This window comes from Xiphias gladius, chromosome 22 (assembly GCF_016859285.1).
Source record: "Xiphias gladius isolate SHS-SW01 ecotype Sanya breed wild chromosome 22, ASM1685928v1, whole genome shotgun sequence".
Classification (NCBI taxonomy): Eukaryota; Metazoa; Chordata; class Actinopteri; order Istiophoriformes; family Xiphiidae; genus Xiphias; species Xiphias gladius.
Window position 1 is genome coordinate 30,235,625 of NC_053421.1, and position 20,714 is coordinate 30,256,338.

The 20,714-nt window shown below is 40.1% G+C and overlaps 1 protein-coding gene across 3 annotated transcripts; it reads left to right on the forward strand.

Annotated features, from left to right (window-relative positions):
* Window positions 1-727: 727 nt before the first annotated feature.
* On the forward strand, window positions 728-18,123 carry prune (prune exopolyphosphatase). 3 transcript variants are annotated; one of them, XM_040117946.1, is made up of 9 exons: window positions 728-991; window positions 2,159-2,281; window positions 3,394-3,596; window positions 7,989-8,173; window positions 9,205-9,363; window positions 10,020-10,111; window positions 10,507-10,665; window positions 10,778-10,868; window positions 12,762-18,123. In XM_040117946.1, exons 1-9 carry the CDS (start codon window positions 953-955, stop codon window positions 12,989-12,991), a joined length of 1,281 nt encoding a protein of 426 aa, XP_039973880.1. In that variant the 5' UTR covers window positions 728-952; the 3' UTR covers window positions 12,992-18,123. The 3 variants fall into 3 exon arrangements, with proteins under 3 accessions (XP_039973880.1, XP_039973881.1, XP_039973882.1); XM_040117947.1 differs by having other exon boundaries at window positions 2,174-2,281; window positions 12,762-18,122; XM_040117948.1 differs by having other exon boundaries at window positions 10,778-10,940; window positions 12,762-12,839.
* Window positions 18,124-20,714: the final 2,591 nt, after the last annotated feature.

Consider the following 20,714-nt stretch of genomic DNA (forward strand, 5'->3'; position numbering starts at 1 on the left):
CTCAGTACCTGAGTGACACAAACAAGGGGAGGAAAAAGAACATTTAAAGAAGATCCAGAGAGTTTTTTCAGCCTCTGAAGTCTGAGAACAGAATTGATTAGTTGATACAGAAAATTACTCAATTAATCAGTTTTGATAACAAGTGGTCAACTATTTAATCTAACAAAAAACATTTATGTGAAATGAGCAGTGCACAAAAAAAGGAATATGGGGAACTACATTACCCAGAGTTCAAAAACATTAAATATTACATATATATCTAAAATATGACTATTTTCTCATAAAGTTGTGACTTTAATCTTGAAATAGGCTATTACATTATCATGAATTTACATTGGGCTATTTCTCTTACAAAATTACGACCCAATTCTAAAACTACTTTGACTTTTTTTTTCTGTAAAATGACATTATTTTCAAAATATTACAACTGTGCCATTAAATTGAAGCTTTGTTTCCAACATAGTATATCCTTTTAATTTTTTAAATCAAATTACGCTTTTTATAAGTGGAAGTTTTCCCCATAAAACTGCCACTTATTTCTCGAAATTTTAAGTTTCCTCTTTCGCTTTAAACTGAGTTTGTTCTTGAAATATTATTTTTTTTCTCATAAAATTATAACTTCGTTCTTAAAATCTTGCTTAGCTCCATTTTCTCTTCACGGTGACACTTTTTTTCTCTATTGTGCAAAAACAGCAACAGGGAACTCTCGTCTTTCCGAAGTTAAAACAAGACCCTGAAGGCGCCATGACCTTTTACCCGCCACATTACCGACAGTCATGCGATCAGGTTAACGTTAACGTATATGACTGACAGCCCGCTGTTCGGTGAGCCGGCTGGCACCGTTTACCGGATCCGTTAACCGGATCCGTTAACCGGTTAGAGGAGCAGTTGGCTGATTAGCTAGCGGTCAGAGAGGGAGTATTAGCCGCTAACAGCCAATAGCTAACGGGAGATGGAGGAGTTTCTGTCGAGCTGCCGCAGAGCCACGCAGGTAACACACACACTCAGTCTGTCAGGGGTGTGTGTGTGTGTGTGTGTGTGTGTGTGTGTGTGTGTGTGTGTGTTTTTATCCCGGGTCATCAGGGTGTGTTAGCCTCTTAGCTCAGTTACTTATTTTAACTCGGGCTGTTCGGTTAGACTGCATGACTTCCGGTCAGTTCAACCTTTCACAATAAACTTTCGGTCAGAATAACAAAAAAATGACAATAAATCTAAAAATATTTACATGTTTATTATAATAAAATATAGATCAAACTCAAGAATATATTGAAAACCACACCGCTAAAAGGGTGGTTGGTAATACAAAAATTAAAAAAATTATAATATTTAACCAACACGAGAAGGATCTGATGTACAGAAACATTCATTTTTGGGTATAGAGAAACTATATTACTCAGTAACTAAACAATCATAACCAATCAGTCTCATCATCCTGGTATTAGTTGCTGTGATGCTCTTAATTTAGTCTTGGGTGACAGTGAACATGTTGAGTTGTTTTGTTTGTGATTGTGAATATCAGAAGACAGATCAGTTTCAGTGTGTGGATGTTGGTTATGTTGTGGTTGGAGGGAGTCGTGTATTGTAATTCACTCATGAACAATCAGTCACTTATCAAGAGATGCTGTGTCAATTTTCAAAGTATTAAATGACATTTGCTCTCTAATTAGCGTCTCAGGAAAAGGTTTAATACTGAACATAACTGCACCTTCGGTAAAGATCATATTGATCATATGTTTGACTGGTTACAGTCTAAAATATCTCCCTCTGCTCTGTTTAACAGAGACAACGTTTTCTTTGGCTTCTGTAGAAGCAACAAAAGAATTTATTAAATAATGAACAATGTAGTAATATGAGGGAAAACTTAATGTACAAGAAAATACCTTTATTTACTGTCTGTAACAGAGAATCAAGGACATTTTTTATCACTTCACTAAAATAATTTCATGGTTATAGCCTAAGACTGAAATTTTTTCCATTTATTTATTCATTATGTGCTTTGTCTTATGTCATTTTTTGTCTGTTTACTTTTGTATTGTTCATTATTTGTATGGCTGTTTACCTCAAGCATCTGTGTCTCGGTACCTAAGATCTGGTTTTGCATGTTTAATTATACAATGTTTAAAAAAAAGAAAAACAAAAAACTGAGTGGTGCATCCAGGTCTTCTTCCCACAGGCGAACACAGACCAGCCTGGTCCACGGTTCCACATTGTTCTGGGGAACGAGGCCTGTGACCTGGACTCCATGGTGTCTGCTCTGGCCTATGCCTACTTTCTGTCCAAGGTGAGACCTGGGGTCAGATGCATTAAACTCTGGGTAGATTGACAGTTCAGACTGAAATAAAGAAATATACAGAATCATCAGATTTATAAATCGATGAGTACGCCGGGTTCTGTTTTATAAATCTGGACCTGGATGCAAACACAACCCTCATTTCACCTCTTAAAGTTAGATGGACTCAGAAATGCCTTGAATCACTTGTTTGTAACGTAAATTCTCATATTAAAGCCGGCATGCACAAGCTGGTATTCAGAGAGCTGACGCCTCCAGCATGGCACCCCAAATGATGAGTCTCAAATAAGCCAAGGTCAGCACTAACAAATAAAGGTCAGGTAATTAGGAATTATCTGTATTCTACTGCAACAGTCACCTGATAAATTCAGTGTAGTGTCCATTTCCACAGCTCTAATTCATCAGTACTAAAACAGAGTCCTGTTACACTCACTGCTCTGCTGTTATTTAGTGTTTTCATACTCATTAATTCTGTTTTTTTTTTTTCGTACCCCTGATCAGTGTTAAGCTTCCATCAACAAAACACTAAAAGCATACCTATGAAAGACAGCCTGGAAGACTTTTAATGTGAAAATCCTGAAGGAAGTATTGAGTTTGTTAATGGTAGTTGAGCATCATTCAAGGGGAAAAGTCAAAGCAAACTCCTGACAGGACTCTGCTGTTGTACTGATGAGTTAGAGCTGTGAACTGACACAGGACAACAGGTGAACATGGAGGAAGTGTTGAGTTTGTATTAACAGGTTAAATTAGAAATAAAAGCCTTGTTCTTTCTGACACTGAGGTAAATAAAAAAACTATTTAAGAATTTGAAGTATATCAATATGTCTGTTAGACCTGTCAATGAGAAGAACGAAAAAGCAGAAGCTCAGGTTTTATTTATTTTCTTCTTTCTTTTATATTTTCTTTCTTTGCTTATATTAGTTATGTCATTGTCCAAATACTTATGGACCTAACTGTACTCTGTTCACCTTTGTGTACGCTGGTCTGAGGTCTGTCTTTTATATGAACCAGTTAATGAGATGTATGCAGTGTCGTTTTACACATTGTTTGTTCTCTGGCCTTAGGTGTTGGTCTCTCTCTCTCTGTCTCTCACTCTCTGTCAGACTGTGCAAAGTGAGATGCTCGCTCTCCCCCTACTGAACATCCGTCAGTCAGACTTGGTGCTGCGTTCAGATAACATCTTCCTGCTACAACAGACCGGTTTGTCTCCAGACCTCCTGCTGTTCAGAGACCAGCTGGACCTGCGAGCCCTGCAGAGAGCTGGTCGCCTGCAGCTGACACTGGTCGACCACAACGTCCTGCCCAGGTAAATACCTGACAGGTAGCTAAAAACACTACCAGCTAGACACAAACACCTGGCAGGTAGCCACAAACACCTGGCAGTTATGAATGTTATTAGTACTATTAGTAAATCCGTTATTTAACCAGGTAGTCTCATTGAGATCAGGATCTCTTTTTCAAGAGAGACCTGTGTACAAAAAATATACATATACAGTCTAAGCATAGACAGACACAAATAATTCAGACATACATTATACATTTTCACATTTAAGAAAAGCATGTGCAAGTTTGATTGCAAATACATAAGTACAACTTTTTAAAATGTTCCAGTGAAATAAGCCTATGTAACTTCATGTTTGTAGCTCATCCCATTTGTATGCAGCAGAGAATCTGAACCCAGTTTTTCCAAGTTCAGTGGGAACAGGAAGTACAGCTAATGTGAAAATTTTCTGTGACCTGACATTGTAAGTACTGTATTTAAATGTGACCAGAGAGCAGAGGTAACTAGGCAGTTTTTGTAGTAGAGCCTCATAAATAAACAACATACAATGCTGCTCCCTTCTGTTTGTAAAAGAGGACCAACCCATCTTTTCATATAAGATACAATGGTGAGTTAGAAAAGTATCCCGTGTGATTAAGCGCAGTGCACTGTGATACATCGAGTGAAGAGGCTTTAAGGAGGAGGGAGAAGCATATGTATGCACAATATCACCATAATCTAGCGCAGACAAAACTGTAGATTGTACAATGGTCTTTCAACTAGCAGTAGAGAAACATGATTACTTTCTATACAAAAATTCAATTTTTACCTTCAGTTTGCTTGATAAGTGTTCCACATGGTTCTTAAAAGTACTACATATTTATAACGTTCAACAGTTTCAATTTCATAACCATGAAGGGTTTGGATATGGGCAATAAGCTGGATACTCTTAGGTGACCCAGACAGTAACATCCATTTAGTTTTATTGGAATTTAAAACAAGATGATGTTTCAAGACAAAGATTAGAAATGTATCAAAAACAGACAATAGATTCACAATGGCCAGATTAACAGAAGAGCCAGTGGTGTATAAAATGGTGTCATCTGCATAAAAATGTACATTACAGTTTTGGTTGGCAGAGATGATATTATTTATATACATGGTGAATAAAAGAGGACCAAGAATGGACCCTTGTGGAACACCTATACTAACGCTACTGGGACTTGAATACTGTTCGAGTTCTACCTGAGAGATAGTCATAAAACCATTTAATGGAATGTTCATCTACACCAATTGAGCATAGTTTTTCCAGTAGAATACCATGATTGACTAAATCAAATGATTTAGATAGTTCTATGAAAAATGCGGAACAATGTTGATGATTGTCCAGGGCTTCAACAATATTGTTAAGTACACATCGTGCAGTTGTTGGTGTGCTATGACATGATCTAAATCCTGACTGCTACAGATATAATATGTTATCTGACTCTACAAACAGTCTCAGCTGAGAATTTACAAGGGACTCCAGAATTTTTGCTAAGCAGCACAATTTTGAGATCAGACAGTAATTATTTAAGTCGCTAGGATCGCCACCTTTGTGTAAGGGGATAATCTTTGCAGATTTACAGATTTTCAGAATTTTACCTGATGTAAGTAATAAATTAAAAATCTAAAATAGAGGTGCTGCAATTAAATCAGCACTGAGGTGAAGTAGGGAATGATCTACATTATCTTCACACTTAGCTATGTTAGGGTTTAAACTGACCAGTCTACTGTAAACCTCACCTCGGCTTACTGATGCAGAGTGGGAAATATATGGTGAAGAACCTGCAGATGGAAGATATGCACTTAAGGTATTGGTAGTGAACATTTTGCCAGATGGAATGAAATGATGATTGAAATTCTCACACATATTTGATTTGTTTATTATGAATTGATTTTCAAAACAGATTTTAGAGGGGAATGATGCAGGGGAATTATTTATCAAGGATTTGATTATTTTTCAAAACTCAGATGCATTTCCAGAGGTATTTACAAGTGAGGGCAAGTAGAAGTCAGATTTGGCTTTCCTGATAAGTCTTAGACATTTATTCTGTTGGTACCTGAATCTTTTGCCAATTAGTCAGATGATTGATGGTTTTGGCTATCCTCAAGATGCATCTCTTACTGTAAGAGCTTTGGAAATTTTTGGGGAAAACCAAGGATTATAACGATATTTTATTTTAACATTTTTATAGGGAGCATTTTATTGTTAAAAATTGAGTAAAAACGATTAAAGTTAAGTCGGGTTGAAAATGTTTTCAGTTTGTTCAAAGTTTTGTTCCTTTATTATGCAAGGATTGGTGTTAGTCTGGAGGTTTCGAGTAATTCTGACACATGCCATACCCATTGGGCAATGGTTGCTGTCTTTAGCAAAAACTTCTTCTTCTTGTAGCCTAGCAGAGTTTTTTGAGATCCAATCTAAATTCAGATCACCCATAATAACTAGCTCAGAACAACCATGGGATTATATTATCTTGGCAATTTCTTCCAGGGCCTCACAATAGGTGGATGGAGGACGGTGGATTCCAATAACTGTAAAGTAGTCACTACCTCCAGGGCAGATATCCATAACAGTATATTCAAAACTCTTTGGTTTTGAATACTCCACCTACTACACCTATTACAATACTCCACCTTCTTTTGTTTTTCCGTGCAAAAGACTTTTTAACCATCCTAATATTTAATTGTAATAACCCTTAAATAAAGGGTGTAATAACCTTAAGTAAAGGGTTATTACCTTTATTTAATTTAAAGTCATGCAAAGACGTAATTTCAATAGGGATGGTTGTAAAAGCAATGTATGATATTTCAGGAGGCTGAATGTTGATCTTTACAAGATTATTCAAAACAGAACCATTTAGTCTAGAATACGAGACAGGCGAACAATCGACCTGTTGATGACAGTATTTTTATCTGTATTTATGTATTGGTAATATGAACTAAAAAATTGTGAATCACTGGAATCATTAAAACCCGTAATAGTCAAACAACAAGGCCTACTAAGTTGAGGCAACATCATTGCATGACAAAGAATGTCCATACCTGTAGAGGGCATCAGAGGTCAGGGTGTATCTAGGCAGAGAGGAAATGACCATATCAGAGTCTAAAGCAGCACAGGTGATTTCAGTTGTCAGTCATACCTGTGGAGAAGCTCAGACTGCATGGAGAATGTTTTCCGTCACCATTTCCCTGGGGGGAACCACGGGGGTTTGGGTGCAGTCCATCCACTGCAAAAAACATGCTACGTTCCCAGAAAAGATTAAAATGACCTATAAAAGTGAGTCCATGTGTGGAAAATGGTGAATGGAGCCATGTGTGCAGACTGAAGACTCTGGAGAACCGACAATTGCCACCACCCAGCTTTGGGATCGGACCAGAGATGAAAAAACTTTTATGCAGATTTTTGAGCAAGTTAAAAAGAAGCGTCTTGCTTCAGTACCTCAGATGTTAGTGATTAATGTCATTTGTGCCGACATGTATAACACACTTTATTGCTGTGGGATGCGTATCCAACAGGCTGTGGATTTTATTAGCTGGAACGCTGATTGTTGCTCCTGCTGCCTTCAGCAGGAACAATACGGGGAGTGGAACTGGTCAGGGCTTTAGCTTTAGCACCCAAGAGGATCCAGGGATCTGCAGCATGAACTTCGGCAGCCTCCGGGGCTCCTCCTCCGGTGGTGACATAGCAGGACCAAGGGATGTTGGTGTCAATATCCACCGATACCGGATCTGAACAGTCAGGCGAGCAAGCCGTATCGGTCCTGTCGCCGACATCGCAAGGTGTGGAACCCAGGACAGCAAGTTGTTAAGCCTGAGGAATAGTGACAGCCGAGATCCGGGATAAGTTTGTCCTTCTGGTTGAGTTCAGCCTCCAGACGAGAGAAGTTGCCCCTCAATTTTGAGAAAAAAACGGCAGGACTCACACACGGCCATCACGTTAGTAGATAGCTGTTCTTAAAACAACTTAAGATCCATCAGATGATTAAAATCCTTTATCCAGTTAAAAGATAGAGATAAAAGTGACCAAAATTTAAAAAGTGAAACGTAAAATAAGACTAAAAACTGGATAAAAAGTCAGCTTCTTTCAATTTCTTAGAGCTTCTGGAGGGTACTTTTGAACTGCGTGACGTCGGCAACGTGACGTGAACAATCCGTACCGAAGGGAAAGGTATCCGAACCAAAGGGAGAGGAATGTTAACCTGCACAGGTAGCCTTGTCCATGAACCCCTACTGCTCAGTTAGCCAAAGCTAAGGGCCAAACAACAACAACAACAACAACATGGTGCTCTTGAGAGGCAACATGACCACTGACCAAGTAGGCTCAGTGTGGTTCCTCAGGTAGGTGTCAGGTAGATGAGCAGTCCTGCCTCATTGGCCTGTATCTCTCTCCTGCAGTTCTGACAGTGACCTGGAGGGGGCGGTTGTGGAGGTGATTGACCATCACCTGTTGGAGAGAGAGCCCTCCCCCTCCTGCCCCGTTACCGTGGAGACGGTGGGATCCTGCGCTACCTTGGTAACAGAACGCATCGTCCAGAAAGCTCCGCATATCCTGGACCAGCAGCTCGCTCAGCTGCTCTACGGTAAACTGTTGTAGAGCAGTGGTGGAGAATACTGATTACTGATCAGTTTGTGTGTGTGTGTTTGTATGTTAGTGTGTGTGTGTGTTACTGTGTGTGTGTTACATTGTTACTGTGTTGCTGTGTGTCTAACTGTGTTGATGTGTGTGTGTGTGTGTGTGTGTGTGTGTGTGTGTGTGTGTGTTACTGTGTTGCTGTGTGTGTCTAACTGTGTTGCAGTGTGTGTGTATTACTGTGTGTATGTTACATTGTTACTGTGTTGCTGTGTGTGTCTAACTGTGTTGCAGTGTGTGTGTATTACTGTGTGTATGTTACATTGTTACTGTGTTGCTGTGTGTGTGTGTGTGTGTGTGTGTGTGTGTGTGTGTGTGTGTGTGTGTGTGTGTGTGTTACTGTGTTGTGTGTGTGTGTGTGTGTGTGTGTGTGTGTAACTGTGTTGCAGTGTGTGTGTATTACTGTGTGTATGTTACATTGTTACTGTGTTGCTGTATGTGTGTGTGTGTGTGTGTGTGTGTGTGTGTTACTGTGTTGCAGTGTGTGTGTATTACTGTGTGTATGTTACATTGTTACTGTGTTGCTGTGTGTGTGTGTGTGTGTGTGTGTGTGTGTGTGTGTTACTGTGTTGCAGTGTGTGTGTATTACTGTGTGTATGTTACATTGTTACTGTGTTGCTGTATGTGTGTGTGTGTGTGTGTGTGTGTGTGTTACTGTGTTGCAGTGTGTGTGTATTACTGTGTGTATGTTACATTGTTACTGTGTTGCTGTGTGTGTGTCTAAGTGTGTGTGTGTGTGTGTGTGTGTGTGTGTTACTGTGTTGCAGTGTGTGTGTATTACTGTGTGTATGTTACATTGTTACTGTGTTGCTGTGTGTGTGTCTAAGTGTGTTGTGTGTGTGTGTGTGTGTGTGTGTGTGTGTTACTGTGTTGCAGTGTGTGTGTATTACTGTGTGTATGTTACATTGTTACTATGTTGCTGTGTGTTTCTAACTGTGTTGATGTGTGTGTGTGTGTGTGCGTGCGTGTGTGCGTGTGCAGCGGCGGTGGTGTTGGACTGCGTGAACATGGCTCCTACAGCAGGGAAAGTGACTCCTAAAGACAGTCAGTACGCTGCCGTGTTGGAGACGCGCTTCCCTGCTCTGCCACAGAGGGGAGCTCTCTTCCAGGCGCTGCAGAACGCCAAGTTTGACGTCTCAGGTGAGTTTCTGAGTCACCTGTACCTGAGGACGACTTTTAGTCTGCACAGGTAGGACATCATGGAAACAACAAGGGTCGAACAGAAAGGAAGCTGAGAGCAGAATGTTACTGACAGGACCAACTGAGATGTGTAAATGTGTAGTATTTATTACAGTATAAGAAGTATTTTTTGGCTGTTTTAAAGTATTTGCTGTGTTTATTTTTTTATATTCATTCCAGTATTTTGAAGTTGTTGGGTGGTTATATGGCAGTATTTATGTATGTATTTATGGCAGCATTTCAAAGTACATATTTTTTAAGTGCATATATATTGCAGAATGTATTGTTGCACTGTTTTCTAATAGTATTCAGTATTGCAGTATTCAGAGGTATATATTTCAGTAATGGAGGTAATAATTATTGTTTTTGGAGTGTTTTAAAGTATTTCCCTAAGATATTTGCATTAACTATGGCAATGTTTTCAGAGATTCATTGCAGTATAATGAAAGTATGTATTAGAGTATTGGAGATATTACTGTAATTCCATTTTTTTTTACTTATTTTGATTTCTGGAAATATTTGTGATATTTTTACAAAATATTTCTGTCAATTTTTTTTGCATATTCGATTACAGATTTATTTATTTTTTACTATTTATTGTGGTATTATGTCCTCAGGTCTGAACGTTGAACAGATGTTGTTGAAGGACATGAAAGCTGTTTCAGGATGTTTGAATCTCGCCGTCTCTGTTCTCTACATCACACTGGAGGTCAGTCAATACACACTGTACTACGCAGTTTCCTACAGATGAGATGTTAATGCTGTACCTGCTGTGAGCTTTTGGTACCTGCTTCCTGTCCGCCTGGCTGATCAGTACTGACCAATCAACAGTGAGCTCTGACCTCAGGTGAGCTGGGTGACGTCAGTCTGACACCAGGTGGAGACAAAAAGCTGTAGGACTCACAGGACGTCAAGGAAAAGCCTCCTCTCAGGCTGCAGCCCTTCTCGTCTTAAGATTAGGTCAGAAGGGATTCTGGGTAGTGTAGGAGATCATTACCTGCTCTGTGTGTGTGTGTGTGTGTGTGTGTGTGTGTGTGTGTGTGTGTGTGTGTGTGTGTGTGTGTGTGTGTGTGTGTGTGTTTGTGTTTGTGCGCGTGGTGTCAGGAATTCCTGCAAAGGGGGGAGTTGGAGGCAGAGCTCTCAGGTTTCTGTCAGAAGTTTGGATTTGATTTGCTGCTGCTGATGACCATTTCCTTCACTGAGAGCAAAGAGCCAATCAGAGAGCTTGCTGTGTTCAGCCACAGCACTACCTGCAGGGAACAGGTACACACTGATTCTACAGTTAGTGCACTGCTGGTAGTTTCTATTCAGAGGTGTTGTTTGTGTTTGTTTGAGTTGCCATGACAACAACAGCCTAGGTGTCCTCCCTCCCCAGGTGGGCCAGTACCTGGAACAGGCCCGTAACCCCGCCCTCAACCTCTGTCCAGTCAGCAGCCCCCATTCTCACATCACAGCCTACCAGCAAGGTAAACTGAAGGATCAGGGTCCGGTTTCACAAAGATCTGCACCGTGAGGCCACTTTGCTGTATGTTCAGCAGGTTAGGACACAAAAACACCCAGCCACAGCACCAGGTTCGGCCAAGAGCCATGTTTCCACGGTAACGGTCGCTGACCGTGTCTCATGATTAGTGGTTTGTGAACAGAACTGTGAGGTGAGTACTGAGAGAGTTCTCAGAGAGCAGATCTACAGCAGCGAGGACGTCGTCAGGCTTTGTCACTTGTCCAAAGAAACGTGGTCCGACTGTGGACTGAGTCCTGTCACATTAAGAAGCCATCGCTGCTCAGCTCTGATCCAGGTCTGATCCAGGTCTGATCCAGGTCTGATCCAGGTCCGATACAGGTCCGATACAGCTCTGATCCAGGTCTAATACAGGTCCGATACAGGTCTAATACAGGTCCGATACAGGTCTGACACAGCTCTGATCCAGGTCTAATACAGGTCCGATACAGGACTAATACAGGTCTAATACAGGTCCGATACAGGTCTAATACAGGTCCGATACAGGACTAATACAAGTCTAATACAGGTCCGATACAGGTCCGATACAGGACTAATACAGGACTAATACAGGTCTGACACAGCTCTGATCCAGGACTAATACAGGTCTGATACAGGTCTGATACAGGTCTAATACAGGTCCGATACAGGTCCGATACAGCTCTGATCCAGGTCTAATACAGGTCCGATACAGGTCTAATACAGGTCCGATACAGGTCTGACACAGCTCTGATCCAGGTCTAATACGGGTCTGATACAGGACTAATACAGGTCCGATACAGGTCCGATACAGGTCTGATCCAGGTCTGATCCAGGTCTGATCCAGGACTAATACAGGTCTAATACAGGAGTAATACAGGAGTAATACAGGTCTGATCCAGGTCTGATCCAGGTCTAATACAGAACTAATACAGGTCTGATACAGGTCTAATACAGGTCCGATACAGGTCTAATACAGGTCCGATACAGGACTAATACAGGTCCAATACAGGTCTGATACAGCTCTGATCCAGGTCCGATACAGGTCCCAATACAGGTCCCAATACAGGTCTAATACAGCTCTGATCCAGGTCTGATCCAGGTCTAATACAGGTCTAATACAGGTCCGATACAGGTCTAATACAAGTCTGATACAGGACTAATACAGGTCCGATACAGGTCTGATCCAGGTCTAATACAGGAGTAATACAGGTCTAATACAGGTCCGATACAGGTCCGATACAGGTCCAATACAGGTCTGATACAGGTCTGATACAGGTCCAATACAGGTCCGATACAGGTCTAATACAGCTCTGATCCAGGTCTGATCCAGGTCTGATCCAGGTTCGATACAGGTCCGATACAGGACTAATACAGGTCTGATACAGGACTAATACAGGTCCGATACAGGACTAATACAGGTCTAATACAGGTCTGATATAGGTCTAATACCGGGCCGATGAAGATCTGATAGGTCTGATGGTGTGATACCGGCCTGACAGCTGTAACTGTTGAATTCTTCAGGAGGGAGACGGGTTTTGCTGGACTGTAAAGAACTGAGCAGTTTGACACAGTTGCTCCTTCAGCCGTGTGTTTTAGCTCGTGAAAAGCCTTAATTTCTAAGAATTCATAGCAGATTATCGCATGTTGAGGTGGTCAAGAACTAAACAGGTTTGCGCAACAGATGAATTTAGATACCAGTCTGAAGTCTAAGAGTCACAGTCTTTAACACAGCAGTCATGTCTGCAGTTTTTAATCACTTATTGTGAAATAAGACAAAAGAAAATAGATTCTGATTGATGAAGAGGGGATGAAATTAACTCCTCTTTGTGTCTCTGTTTGTCGCCTTCTGTCCCAGTGTTTAATACGTTCTCTCCCTCAGGAAACACCTTGGCGTCTCGTAAGAAGGTCCTCCCCATCATGAAAGACTTCCTGAAGGAGCAGGACGGAGACCGTCGCCTGGGAGACATAGAGGAGGAGGAGTCTCGGGTACCTCCGACCCCGATGAACAGTCTGGTGGAGGGCTGTCCTCTAGATGATGGCCTTCCTCACATCAGCCCTCAGGACCTGGTGGAGAAGGTCAGCAAGATGGCCGATAGAGGAGGGAACTGACCTCCGACCTGTCACCATCACCTGTGATTCTGTCAGAGATGAAACATCAGATTTGAAGACGATGAAGGTACCACAGAGAGACACAGAGGACAGAACAACATCAACAATAACAATAATAATAATAATAATAATAATAATAAAAATGAGTGAGTTTATTGTCTCTGAAACACAGAAAGTTTAAGTTTTCAATCACAAGTTGATTTATCTCACGCATTCAAATCTGAACATGGACATCAGCAGAACCAACAGATCCAGTTTGAGGTTTGGGTCAGCGTGTCTGTTTTAAAATGACGTCACTTGTTGCTTAGAAAATATAGAGTTAAACATGTTGTCAGAGTTCCTGTTTTCTGATATAAATCCTGATCAAATACAGAATAACTTATGGAAACATGCTCAAACCGTCCTTCAGATAAACAGGAGATAAAGAGTGTTTGATTTGCTCAGATTCAGATTTTTTTTTTAGAGGTTAAATCCTGACAAATAAAACCGATCAAAAACCTCGGATTTGTTGTCACGTCACAGAACTTGTTTGGATCAGTAATATGTAAATGGGTTTTCCAAAATGTTATGATCAGTGAACCGTTCAGTCATCAGCTGTCTGGTGTCAGTTTGTACAGTCAGAGCTAGAATCTGAATCTACAGTCAGGAGGATTTACACCAAACTCAGTTCATTTTTTGAACAAAAAAAGCTGTGGATCTAAAAGTCAAATAAGACACTGCAGGGTTTTCATTGTGTTTCTGTAGAGCAGTGTTGCTCGCTGTGAGGCGCACTAAGCTTCAATCAGCAGCTTGCATGGCAGCAAGTAATTATATGATCATGTTAATACACATAATTTAAAATACCAAAAACAGCTTCACTGTCCATATCAGGGCTGTAGCTTCCCGGTCGATATGCTCTTGTCCGACCCAATTTGGACGAGAGCATAAGTATGTGGTCAGTATGTTTTGAAAACACCCCCGTTTTCATAACTTTGAGCTCGCGCAACCTGACGGAGACTGCCAGGCCTAACTTATTTAACGCTTACTGAACGTTTACTCGGAGTCGGCTCCAAACTAATTGACACCGTGTCAGAGAAGTCGTCGGTGTGGCTGCGTTTTCTTAAACCTTAAAATAAGCAGTTTGCATATCACAGCTCAACAAACATAGCAGATCATCTGAAAACGGTAGCTAACGTGTCTGCGTTAGGATGCTCCGTAACCTTCCTGTTTAACGCCTGAGGCTTTGAGTGAATATTCCTCAATAGTTCTTGTGCTGGGACCAGTTGATATAGTTCTGTTTTCAGAGATCATATGAATATGGGCAGATGGACGCTGGTCGGCTCTGAGTCTGTTGTTATCATTTCAGTATAAAATAATTAGGTTAAAGTGATTTAGTGTGCTGCAGATACTAGCTTTTTATGTTTATTTATGATTCATTTAGGCTAATAAGGCTGCCAGGGAGAGTGCAGTCAGTGCACTTTGGCTGATTTAATTCGTCTAAAGATAACGTGCAGATTTTTTTTCCCCTGCAACCAATCGATTGGTTGAAGAGGAGGTACGATTTCAGTCAACCAAGATATTCAGATATTCTTTGGTTGTGTACAGCCCTAGTTCATACACGAGATGGCAGTATGTGCTCAAACATTGGGGACAGGAAACTGTCACCGATCTGACGACACTGTTCACTGCTGTTGACACGTTATTCATGGCCGGATTAACCTCCATCGGCCCTGGGGCAAAAATTCGTTGTTGGGCCCCTGTTGACGCCCTATACATGTCAGTTTCATCAATTAGACAATTTACAGAAATTAATTGGCAACAATTTTGATAATCGATTAATCGTTGAAATCATTTTTTTAAGCAAAAATTTCAAATATTCTCTGGTTCCAACTTCTCACATCAGAATATATTCTCCGACAGTAAACTCTACGAGTTTGTGTTTTTGACAAAACATGACATTAGACTCTGTTCACACAGGCTTCAGGGAATAATGAGGCATTTTTCACTATTTTCTGACATTTTATTTACTGATCAATCAAGTGATTGTTGAAGAAAATAACTGTCAGACATACTGACAATGAAAGTAATTGTTGGATGCAGCCCTACAGTTTCTATGATGGAATAAAATGACCGTACCTGTGTTTTCCTGGCTGTTAAGGACTTGATGAACAGAAAAAAATTAAGCAGTTTGATAAAACAACTTAACAACGAATGAGCAACAAATATAAATGAAAACAGTTCTTGTCTTAATACCAGATTTTGACAGATGGAGGGTGGAGGACCCGACAGAGTTGATATTCTACATCAGCGAAGAAAAAATTGCTAACAAATTTGCGAAAAATCAAATGATGTTTACCCAGGTATTACGTGGAGTGAACGTGGGGCTTTTTGAGCCCTGGGCAGTTCCACACTGTGCTCGGTTGGTAATCCAGGCTCGTTGTCATTAATTCAACTACAGCAGGGTCTCGTGCTCACTAACATGATACAGGAACAAAAATGGATCCATTTCTTACCAAACAAAGCAGAGTCAGACTCAAAATCAAAAAAAAGACGCTGCAGCAGACAAACTGATGGAGATCAGACATTTCAGTTTAATATGCAGCTCCCTGCTCCGCTGTCACACGATGTAGCTTGAAGCTTCATTTCCAAATCATTGTTGGGTTTTGGTGTTTGACAGTAAAAGTGTCTCCTATTGACTGTGACCTGTCAGTGTGGCTCTCATTTAAAAATGTGAACACCCCTGCTGTAGAGCTTGGCTTTAATCGATATTTTCTTAAATCAATGTGTATCAGGGCATGTTTAGAGACATGAGTAATGGTTTATAGAGAGACGAGACAATCCAGGTGAAATCTGCTTTTGTGGTTTTGGTAATATTTAGTCATAAGACAGCATGCACATAGTTAGGTCCATAAGTATTCGGACAGTGACACAATTTTTGTAACTTTGCCTCTGTGCACCACCATGATGGATTTGAAACGAATTCATCAAGTTGTTACAGGTCTCTAATTCAAGCGGATTAACAAAAACTTCACATTAACCATTTCGGAATTACAGCCATTTTTATACACACTGTTGCAATTAGAAATATTCAACTCCCCCAAAGATTTTAAGGATTTATCAATTAAAGTTTTCTCAAAGAGCAAGATTCTGCTTCGGATGACTTCGTTATGAGTTGAGTGATACATAAAATCAACACAGAAAATGCATGATGTAGTATTTGTGTGTAACAGTATATTTTGTTAAGATACGCTTGTCACAATTATTCAACCCCTATATAATATTGTTGTTTTCAAAGCTGTCTGACAGTTTTTGTGGCCTTTGTGGAGTTGAAACATAATTAAGCCTTTGGGAACTCTATAATGATCCTTCATTTGCTTCAGCTGGAATGCATATATATATAAGCCCCACCCATGATGGTATCCAAGGTTAGTTGCAATCATGGGAAAGACAAAGGAGCTTCCACAAAAGCTGAGAGAGGAGATTATTTCATCACACCTGAAGGGCCTAGGGTATAAGAAGATTTCCAAAAAATGTAATATTCCAAGAGACACCATTGGGAGCATTATAAGGAAGTTTAAAACTTACGGAACAGCTGCAAATCTGCCTTGCTGTGGAAGAAAGGCCAACATTTCATCAAGGTTCCTTAGCAACTTAGTCAGAACAACTAAGAGAAACCCCCTGGGACTGCAAGACACCTACATGATGACCTGATGAAGTCTGTTACAAGGGCTTCAGTGGCAAATATAAGACGTGCACTGAATAAACAAGGACTTCATGGCCGGACTCCAAGACGCACTCCACTCTTGAACACAAGGAACATCAAAAGTGGACTAGAATATGCCAGGAGGAATTTGGATAAGACTACAGAGTTTTGGGAGACAGTTCTACAGACTGATGAAACCAAACTGGACCTGTTTGGACATATGGACCAGCGGTATGTCTGGCGTGCGAAAGGCCAGGCTTATGACCTGAAGAATACCATCCTCACGGTCAAGCATGGAGGTGGGTCATCGACGATGTGGGGCTGTTTTTCTGCGGCGAGAACTGGCAATCTTGATCGTGTACCTGGCATCATGGATTCCCAGAAACACCAGGCGATTTTAAAGAGGAACGTGATGCCTTCTGTTTACAAATTAAACCTTGGTGATCATTGGACTTTCCAGCAAGACAATGATCCCAAGACAACCTTCAAGTCAACCAAAGTGTGGTTGAGAAAAAGATCCTGGAACGCCCTGGAGTGGCCTTCTCTTTCAACAAATTTAAATCCGATTGAAAAACTTTGGTGGGATTTAAAGAAGGCAGCTGCAGCACGGAAGCCATCAAGCATCACTGAGCTAGAGGCTTTTGCACGTGAAGAATGGGCAAAGATTCCGATCCAGAAGCTATAAAAGCTAAAGGATGCGCCACAAAGGACTGAATGTGGGGGTTGAATAATACTGCACATGCACGTGTTAACAGTTACATTTTTCATTTGATCTTCAAAGTTAAGTCAACTTCTGTTGTCGAAATAATTTTTTGTTTTTATTTTTTGTTTTTTAATGAGGATTTTTGTCATTGTCATTATCTTTCATTCACATCACTATAATGTCTTTTGAGGGGGTTGAATATTTCTGATCGCAACCGTAGTCCCTCATTTTCAGAGGCTCGAAACTAATTGTACAGTTGATCAACAATCAGTTTCATGGCCAAGTGGCATCTGTTCCCTAGTACAACAGAGACGACACAAAACAAAGTGTTCGATCACGACAACGGATAAAAACACTTAAATTCAAATTAAGCTATTTCCACAGTTGTACAGACCTGCTGCCCTAAGGTTGTAACATGCAGATGAGTAATTAAATATTATTAAACATTCAAAAGTCCGTCAGAAGCTGATTCTGAGGATGTCAGTCGTGTCAGCTGTCCATGTTTGTTGGTCAGATTCTGCACAAAGTGGCTTAAGGTGGAGTAAAGTTCATTTATGTGTTCCTCATTAATGACTCAATTCATTTTAAAGAGGTTTGTCATTAATTAAAGGCTGGTGAACGTAAATCTGAGGATATTTTAAGGAACATGTACCTGTAAGTTCTTAAAATAAAAGCTGCTTCGGAAATTGAAGCCAATAAAAACATCTGGAAACAGAAACAAGCCTGATAAACTGTCCCTGTCCCTGTTCATGCACCCGTGTCTGTACCTGTGTCTGTACCTGTCCTTGTTCCTGTCCTTGTGTCTGTTCCTCTCCCTGTGTCTGTGTCTGTCCCTGTACCTGTTTCTGTACCTGTCTTTGTGCCTGTCCTTGTGTCTGTTCCTCTCCCTGTGTCTGTGTCTGTTCCTGTCCCTGTGTCTGTGTCTGTTCCTGTCCCTGTGTCTGTGTCTGTTCCTGTCTCTGCACCTGTTTCTGTACCTGCACCTGTATCTGTCTGTGTACGTGTCCCTGCACCTGTACCTGTGTCTGTCCCTGTCTGTGTGAAGTGCAGTGATGGTCTGATCTTAGAAACTCTAATTCTGCTTGATGTCATGATGTTAAAGTGCTTCCTATAAAACTAAACACTTCCTGCGGATGTTTCACAATAAGACCTTTAATGAAGGTCAGGGGTACTTTCCTGTAAACCTTGGAAAGGCTTTTATTGTGAAACAGAAGAAGGAAGTGATGAGTTTGCAACAACAGGAAATTGCTAAATGAAGTAGCGTATGTGAAAACAGGGTAACAAGTTTATTTTATTCTGATTGACGGATTAAACATCAGTTCAGACATTGTTCATTTTATGAAACCTGTTCCCTTCGTATCAACAGGTTAATGGAATCATTACAAAGCTGCAAATTAAAGTACACGACAAAAAAAAACATGTTCACAACATTAAAAAATACAAAGTGATTTAAAAAAAGAAGTTTTAATAATTTATAAACAACATGTTAAAATCACAGGATCTCGCGCTTCAGGCTGAGATCTGTTTTGTTCTCTGTTCTATTCCGTTCTTTATTCTGTTTGTTAATCTGTTCTTTAACATAATTTTTAAATCAAATTTAAATCTGTTCTTTAATATCATCTTTGATCTTTTTTAATCTGATCTTCAATCTGTTTGTTAATTCGTTCTTGAATATGTCCTTTAATATGATTGTTAATCAGTTCTTTGATCTTTAATCTCTTCTTTAATCTGATTTTTGATCTGATCTCTAATCAATTCTTTAAACTAAATACTGAGACCAATGTTCAACTTTTAAAGCAGAATATAAAGATGATATCACATCTTTGTCTTTTAAAGCTAAAAATCCGATTAAGTAAATCTTTGGTTTTTTAGGTCAACATTGGGGGACAGTAATTAGAAGTTTGCATATTGTTTTTAAGAAAAAACATGAAATACTACTTTAAAATATTGACTACAGTATTGAAAGTATGTGATACTAAGTGAAGATAATGAGATATAAAATGTTTTGACTGAGATGCAAAGTCAGAATTAGTCCTTTTTTTAAACTTTAAGTCAATTACAAGATACAACATGAAAATTTGTCTTTAGGACAAGGTTATTAGATATGAAGTAAAATCTTTAGACTTTTAAAGTTCCCCTCCAGACATGTTTTAAGGTATGTAAAAAAAACTCTGCTATGATTAATATTTTGTTTGTTTTCCAAACACAATTTTTTTTTTTTTTTTTTTTTAACTGAAAAGGGGCTGGAAGCACATCTATGCTTACTTCCTCCGAGAAATTCTGGATCTATAAATATTAAAAAATGTAAATATCAGAGGCTTCATGCCCCGCCCACCACCGCTGCTTGCGCTATGTTGACCGGTGACAGCAGCACGTGTCAAGATGGCTACAGTCAGAGGAGACATCGGAGAGATTCAGCCACACGTTTGAGCCTCAGTCAGACCCAGACTCAGATGAGGAGTCTCTCTTGCACCAAAATCAGCGACTAGTAGACGTGTGAGAATGGTAAGTGTCGTTAGCATGGTTTATTTGCGTATGTTGTTTGTTAGCTCGTTAGCTTGTAACTGGCAGTGGCTGATGCATCGTGTGTGGTTGTGCTAAAGCAAACCCTTGGTCTCTGTACTGGCAGGTCCGCTCTGCGCTGGAGGTTTAAGGTTTCTTTTTCCCCCAACCCGCAGGTTGACGGGATTGGTTCATCAGGCGTGTGACGTATGAAACCCAGACTGTCTGAGAACGTGTTTTTTAGACTGTCATTGGTTCACTTCAGTTCCAAGATGGAAATACTCAGCCATGGCGTTGACTGTTTGTTTTGCTCATAATGTATCTTGTATCATATAAAAAACACCTTATGGACATGTTAAAAAGGTTAAAAACTTGATTTTCATTAGACCGGGTCTTTCAAGTCACAGTATATTTTGGATGACTAAAACAAAGATTTGAACTTTTGTAATTATTTAAGTTTAGAGCTTGAGCTAATTACAGAAATAGACTTTCAAACTTACAAATATTACTTATTTACTTTTTAAGTTAAAGCATTTTTTCCTGTATAATAATTTTTACTCACCATGAGTGTTTTTATTCATCATTCCTGATTTACCTGTGTCTCTGTAATAAAACATGATAAACTTTTGTCTCAGCAGAGGATAGGCAAAGGGACCCTGAGGACTCCTGTCACTTCCTCCTGCTTTAAATAGCCTCAGCAGCTGATTGATTGATATTAATGAGGTCAGAGGGAAGCTGATCTGCCACTTCAACTGTCTGCAAGGAACAGGTGAGCTTCAGCCAATCCGATGGCGGCTCAAATGTGAAATGTAGCCGAACCTGTCTGGAAAAGAGAG

Excerpts from the sequence above, each read along its gene's own strand:
- prune (XM_040117946.1), top strand. The coding sequence starts at position 953 with ATGGAGGAGTTTCTGTCGAGCTGCCGCAGAGCCACGCAG. Across the intron at positions 9,364-10,019 it reads CGCCAAGTTTGACGTCTCAG|GTCTGAACGTTGAACAGATG; the intron begins GTGAGTTTCTGA and ends TTATGTCCTCAG. Across the intron at positions 10,666-10,777 it reads GCACTACCTGCAGGGAACAG|GTGGGCCAGTACCTGGAACA; the intron begins GTACACACTGAT and ends CTCCCTCCCCAG.